Consider the following 7528-nt stretch of genomic DNA (forward strand, 5'->3'; position numbering starts at 1 on the left):
AATTAATGATGTTCCATAACCTACTAAATTGATAATAGAAGATATAATAACATCAGTGTGAAATTTTAAAAAGAATCAAATTAAATGAACAGCTAACATTTTTAATGCTGATTCAATCTTTCTAAAATATTTCATACCACAAAACATTTGCTTTCATGAGTTAAGTATAAAAATTATATCTTTCAGAAACTACAATTTTAATACAGATGTGCTATGCCACTAACATTCCTTTATATGTTGTTTTCCTATTACTCAAAATGAGAAATAACATCTTAAAAATACAACAAATTTTCAGACAGATATTAATGTATAAGTGAAAGCTTATGGTTCCTTCTACAACTGAGGATATAGAGATAAAATATTAAAAAAAACCCACAACGATTAGTAGTATGACAAATACAAATATCACAACTTTAAAGGAAAAAACGTTATGTGTTAGCAACTCTTTGACAATACTAAAACCAAAACAGCACAATTGATAGCTATCGTTATTAAACTCAACAATACTGCAAATTATACTTTATTTTCTTCTTATAATTATATTTACCTGCTAATTTTGCCTTAAAATATATGCCAATAAATTTCTAAGATGCTTTGCAACTTAGATCAAAGAAAAGAGTATAGACTGCAACTTTCAGAGGCTATAACAAAAGTATTCATTCATCTTGTACTACTAATACAATAATACTCTTCCTTCAACAATGTAAACAAAATAAGTGATCTATTTTAAACTTCACAAACTCCTCTTATTTCTAAAAGAATGATCATTCTTACACAATCCCAGTCCTAAAGGTTAAATTGGCCAGTGAATGTTCCCCCTGTCAAAATTAAGGCAATGTGGGGTTATTTCCTTCAGTAAAAGAAAATTTCACTTACATTCTGCTTTTTCTTGATTTTTAAAGATTTTACATATAAATGGTTTGTGATGTTTTAAATAAGCACCACCCAAGTTGGACTGAGATAAAATTACGATGCAATAAAATCTAGGGATAATGAGTTCAAGTTTTAAAGGACCAAAAAAAGTAAGTAATTTATATTAAAGGTGATCCAGTTTTATAACCACATTTATGAAAACAGTTTAAAACACACACACACAAACACACACACAAATATATGCTAAGATTATAAGAGAATTCCTGTTTGATATAATGAATATCTCGGGTCATAGAATAAGTAAACTATGAAGTATTCTAAAATCTTGAAAATGTTTATTTTACATACCCTATATTATTCCCAAAGAATAATATATTTAATAAACTTTTCCAATTATCTGCCTGAATCATTCATTAAATAATTTTAACTGATAAAATCAATCTACTTATTAACAAAATCTAAACAATCACATCTTCAGATATCAAATAAAGGAATAAAATAATACCATCCTATGACCATCCTGAAAATGCATACAGTAATTTATTTCCCAAAATGAGAAAGCTGTTTTTTATTAAAAGGTAATAACTTTGAGTAACCTAATTATAAAAAGGATATATAAATAAGTCAAATTAGGTTGCTTTAAACAAGAAAGAATAAAAGATATATTCACAAATCACAGGTTATAAGTTAGTATTTTGTAAGATTTAGATTTTTAGAAATAGATAAATGAATTGCACAGCACTGCAAAAAGTCAAATGAATCTTTTTTCCGATTACAGTAACTGATAAATGTACTTTACAATTCTTATCATACAATTCCCCCAAATATTTAATATATGGCCATGCTAAAATACACAATGCAATATACGGTTCTATAAATTCCAAATTCATACCAATTAAAGTACAAAAATGTTTTCTTCATCTCAACTATAAATATAAAAAAATCAAAAAACAAGGTTGCTTAAGATATTTTAAAGATATAACCAGAGGGCGAAAGAAAGTAAAACAAATATCATAAATATGAGATTATACTGGCTATAGTAAAAACAATGCACATATCATTTGAGTTGAAATTTAATAAAACATCACCAAAGTGTGTCTGTACCCTGCAATATACACCCTGAAGAAAGTTATTCTCAAATGCACCAGTATTCTGACTAAAGCTTCCAAAAACAATTACGTTGTTTTAAAACTTAGGTAATTTGAGAAAATTCATTAAGTTACACAACTGAAGCATACTTTTCCCCAAATACTCTGTCTTACAAATATGAAATAGAAAAATGCTCCATGAAATAAATATTAGGCACATTCATTCTAATGGAATGTAGAGTCATATGTACATATATGAAACACACAAAAAAGGGCATCTCATAAATCATAGTTTTATAATTTAGTTCATTTGAGAAGAGTAAGCTAAGTATCCACGAAGTATATCTGAGTAACCCAAGTTGAAAGTAGCTCAGAGGCTGCTATGTTGAAGAACACTAGGACTTTTTATAATTCCACAGGCTTATGGTCAAGTATGAACAGAAAGACTACTAAAATTAAAGTCTATCAGAAGAAGAGAGATGTATCTATCTGTGCAGGTAATAACCTAGTTAAAACCATATTTAAATACAAAGTGCTCAGGGTTATGAAAGCTTCTTATAAATTACAGGGTTTTATTTTATCCTTAAAATTGTTTCCATAGTTTGTGATTGGTTTCCACCTGTTACAGGCAGAATATAAGTCTTCTTTTATCCAGACATTTCAACTCACATTTGATCAGGTTACGTCACTACACACACAAAATTTTCTTTAACACATTCCAGTTTTCCATTTTTTCCAATGGATATTCTTGCTCTATATAAATAACATGCCTCAGAACTATAAATGATATAAGCAATTTCAATGTAATAAGAAAAAATGCACAACTATGTGGACTAAAAACAAAAGATCTAATTCCAGTTGTACCGTTCCCAACCCACTAAAAATAAACTATATTCAAATGAAAAGGCATTTAATTTACTATTTGGAATATCCTTGATAAACACCAATTTTCTGTAACATCTCTGCACATCTGATACCACCTCATGTATAATGCAAAAAAAGCTATTTCATTTTCATCTATTGACAGTGAATTTAATTTACTATTGCAGCTCTTTTCCTAGAACTATAACGTTATTAATTCCGCAATCAAGCTCTTTTGAATGCTTTTATTTGTACCAAGGGTTTTCACAATTCCACATTGATTTTTTCCATCATAACATACCTTTTAAACTTAAGAATGTGAATATGTTAGCAAACTTTCCTAATGCATAAGGAAAGTTTCAGAGACAAGGAAAGCCATCTACAAAACTACACTCACAGAAAATAAACTTTTGAGGGACATCATATTTAAGAGACTACACCTTAGTTTAGCAAGTGTAATGTTTACCAAATATAGTACATTTAATTTAAATAACTAAAGGATAGTTCCAACCAATCTAAAACCTTCTTATATAGTATAATGGTCCATTTTCTACAACCAAGCAATTGGCCTCCAAATGTTTTGCTTACATTCATGCCAGATGTCTTTGCTGTACTAAAGAACTCTTACTGAATTAGATCACTGAAAGCAAATCAGCTTTTATTTCCCACCAAGAAAAAAAAAAAATAAGCAGCATTGGTCCCCTCAGCACTGAACAAATATTTTTATGGTCATAAAGATGAAATAATCAAAAAACATGGCAGAAACTGCATGAAGGTAAACACAAATAATGTTTTATCTAGGAGATAACTATTCAATTACGGAGATTTTCCAATTAAACTTAAAATCCATATATTAAGTAGAAAATGACTTTTAAAAAGATAAATACTCAGAACTCTGTAACAGTTAAAATTTTAAAAAACACACTGAAAAGTACAAAAAAAAAAATTATACCACCTAGGAAACTTGCCATATTCCACTGGGTTACAGTACCTACAGTACTACACAAACTGTTAACATATTTTGATCAAACACAGCTTTTAAATAACACAAATTTTGAAGCATGGTTCTACTTCTCATATAATAATATATTTCCTAGTCACAATTAAATAAAAACACAATATTTTAAAAATCTGAAGAGGAAGCACTTGTCCTCTTTACTCCAGGGCCAACAAACAAAGCAATGAAGCAGAAAGAGGTACATAATGGATTTAGAAAGTAAATGGTCCATTCTTTTAAGAAGCCTTTCTATCCCCTCTTCTGAATTCACTCTAGACTAATTGTCATTACAATTATGTCTGAAAACTCCAGAAGAACCCTATTTCCTGATGCCAGCTGTCCAGGTTTCTATCTTTAAATTTTAGTTTCTTTTTTTTTTTTTTCCTAATCAGAAAGAAGTAGTTAGAAATACCCAGGAAGATTCATCTCGAAATTGGTCTACATCAGAGACGGAATATCGATTATAGAAACCAAAGGTAATCAAGAGTGAAAATATTTCTAAAATTATTCCACAAATACTCTAATACATCAAATATCTAAATAAAGTCCACACTATTAAGAATTCTTTCAATACAGCACACAACACAGGTAGATCTTTTTTTTTCCTTTCCTTGGGTATTTATCAAACAATCTCTTCATCATTGCACCTACCTGGGTAAAAATCTTTGGACTTAGACAGCTTGATGGTGGCTCCAGTTTCTTTTTGCAATTGAACAATTGTCTGTCCTCCCTTTCCAATTATAGATCCAGCAGCATAACTAGGTATGAGAACCTTTAGAAAATATTGGCCGTCTTCTGAAAAATGCAAAGAAATACACTCCGTTAAAACAATAATTTTAAACTTTGTACCCTCCCTCCACCCTCAAGAGAGAAAAACAGCGATTAAACCACTGGGCATATAGCTGCAGGAAATATGGGGTTAAATTGTTTTTATAAAGAACAAAAATAAGCCAATTACACTGAAAAATAAATAAATACGAAATGTTTCCCATTCTGTAGAATTTATACTTTTTCTAACTTGGAATTAAAAATCTAAACATGTTCTATTATTTTGCAACACTGTAGAAACTGATGACTAAATTCCAGTTGTTATTCCAAACATGGAAGTCTTCCAATTCTATCTGTGGTTACTATGGTAAAACAAAACGAACTGACCCTTCAACAAAACTTCAGAGATTTATACCATGACAAACCTTCACTTAACATATTGCAAAATAAATAAATAAAAGGACGGTAAATAGTGATGAGCTATATATATTTGACACGAGCAAACACACAAGCACTACAATTAGCCATTGCCTGTATCCTACTTAAAGTATGCAAAACAACCATTCTCCTACCAAATAATCCACCCAAACTGTAGGGTGTATTCCAAGCCTTCAATAAGTGCCAGGAAATAACTCAAAGTGATGTGGACTGGTAAATCTAACTAATCCTGGAGTATTTCTTTAGCACTCCTTAGTCTACTATGATCTCGTTTAAGCTCATTAATTAAAGGACCTTAAGAAGAATTTTGCCAATACTAAAAAGCTTAGGAGTCATTTACATCAAATACACTTAAAAGTGACCAGATAATGTTCCTTCTCCAAAAGAATCACAATTATTAAAACGGAGGGGGTGGATGAACCAAAAAAGACTGAAATGAAATGTTTTAGAAAATAAAGCCAACTCCCTAAACTTTAATTTCCGTCAAACTGGTGGTGTCTTAAATAGGAAACACCCCGGTAAATCCAGCTTCCTTATGTGAACATTAACGTTCCAAATTTTTCGGGTGTGCCATTCGCAAGACCCCCATCCGGCTCTAAAGTACATGCTGTAGATAAATTCACCTCTGCCTCGATGCATTGGGTGCATTGTTAAGATGACTCCAGTGCCAATGAAGAAGCGGTCCCGGTCCCGTTATAACTCATCTTCCCGGGAAGCGCAGGATGTTAACTAACAAGTCACAGTACGAGACACCCCCACCCTCGTATGCACACCCCTGAAGACAAATCAAAGAGATTTTTGCACCGACAGTATAAGTGCGGTAAGAGCATGCACTCTTCAAGATTTTGCATACTACTTGTGGCCCAAACCAAGGGGATGAAGAGAGCAAAACTCTCCGGTGCCCCAGTCATTCGCTCTCCGCTACCCAAGTGCCATTTATTTATTTATTTTATCCGACTGTTAAATGCAGCGCGCATCTTCGGGCGGCCATCACCTCGCTCGGGGTCATCCTCTTCCTCCTTAACGGACCCCCTTGCCCAGGTCTAGGATATTTAAACGGTCAGCCTTTCGACCGATTAAAGGGAAAGATAGGTCTATTCCGAAAAAACCGGTCGCCATTTTGATGAATGATAAAACACAGAAATGGAAATGTATCGGGACCGGCGAGGTGCGGGGCAGGTGCAGGGGAGGGGGCGCGAGGCAGGGCGCGGGAGCCGCCGGGTTCGGGCTGGAGGTGTCCGGGCCGCGGGAGGGAGGGAGGGCGGCGGGAGGCAGGGAAGCAGGGGCGGGCGGCGGGGGATGGGGCCAGCGGGGAGGTGGAAGCGATACCCACCGCCCGTATTGGTCCTCTTGGTGCTGCCGGCTTCAGGGGGGGCTTCCAGCGGCCTTTTCCGCGAGTCCGGCGGGTCCAGGTCTATGGGAACCCCAGTGTGGGTCCCGTTCTGCTGGATGGGAGCTGCCGCCATCATGTTTGCAGTTCCTGCCGCTTCTACGGGGAGAAGGTTCTCCCTTTTGTTTTGGCTTTTTCTTTTTTTTTGTTGTTTTTTTTGCTTTTTTCTTTTTTTTTGCTTTTGGGGTTTCTTAAGGTTGTTTTGTTTTTGTTTTTGTTTTTTTTTAATCGGATCAATAGAAATCTCTTTAAGAAAAAAAAAGCAATGTTGCTGGTTTGTTCTCACTGGGGAGGGGGCAGGGCTGAAGAGCAGCTGCAGTGCAGTGTCAGAAAGGAGACAGGGGAATGGAGGGGGTGTGAGAGACGGAGGGAGAAAGAAGGAGAAGAAAGGAGAGAGGGGGAGAGAGTGGAGAAAGGAGAGGGGCGAGTGAATGAGCGGGAGGAGGGGAGCGGGGAGGACGGGCTGAGGGAGTGGGAGAGCGAGAGGGCTGGCGGGGCGCGGGGAGAAGCCGAGGAGGAGGGGAGAGCGAGGGAAAGAGTGAATGAGCAGGAGGAGGGGAAGGAGGTGGATGAGGAGAGAGGAGCGAGCGGCGGAGGAGGGCAAGAGCCGGGAAGGAGCGCGGCGGTCCCGGCGCCGCGCTAGCGCTGCGCTCGCTCCCGCTGCTGGTGCTGCCGCCGCCGCCGCTGCCGGAGCGGTTCTGCCGTTGCCTGGGCTGCTCGGCGCTGCTGCTGCTGCTGCTGCTGCTGCTGCCGCCCGGTCTCGCTCATTATTTCTCCCGCTTGTGGGGGGGGGGAGGGGGGAGGCTGGCGGGGAAGGAGGGGGATGGCTGAGAGGGGAGGGTAGTGAGGGGTTGAGTTCGCAGACTCCCACACACTTCGCGCTCCGGTCCCTGCCTCTCAGCAGCGCCGCCGCCGCCGCCTCCCTACGCCGAAGCCTCAGCCTGCGGGGGCGGGGGGGGGGAGGCGCGCCTGAGGGGGAAAGAGTGTGCGTGTCTGCGCGGGAGTGAGAGCGCGCGCCGGCTGAGAGCGTGCGCGGGGGCGCGCGCCGGCGGCGGGGGCGGGGCCGGGGGCCGGGGCGCTCTTGTGGGAAGGGAGGGGTGAAAGGTCGCGGGT

At 37.9% G+C, this 7528-nt stretch overlaps 1 protein-coding gene across 4 annotated transcripts in view; it reads right to left on the reverse strand.

The window, feature by feature from the left end:
- NOVA1 (NOVA alternative splicing regulator 1) overlaps positions 1–7202 on the reverse strand; it is a 166947-nt gene extending 159745 nt beyond the window's left edge. The window contains exons 1-2 of one of the 4 annotated variants that reach the window (XM_070775403.1): positions 6359–7202; positions 4471–4614 (exon numbers count right to left, since the gene is read on the reverse strand). In XM_070775403.1, coding sequence (XP_070631504.1) covers positions 4471–4614; positions 6359–6494 — 280 coding nt within the window. In that variant the 5' untranslated portion in view covers positions 6495–7202. Of the gene's footprint in view, positions 1–4470; positions 4615–5648; positions 6041–6358 lie in introns of those variants that run through there. The other 3 variants (XM_070775402.1, XM_070775405.1, XM_070775404.1) reach the window with 3 other exon arrangements.
- Positions 7203–7528: the final 326 nt, after the last annotated feature.

Source organism: Bos indicus, chromosome 21 (assembly GCF_029378745.1).
Source record: "Bos indicus isolate NIAB-ARS_2022 breed Sahiwal x Tharparkar chromosome 21, NIAB-ARS_B.indTharparkar_mat_pri_1.0, whole genome shotgun sequence".
Lineage (NCBI taxonomy): Eukaryota > Metazoa > Chordata > Mammalia > Artiodactyla > Bovidae > Bos > Bos indicus.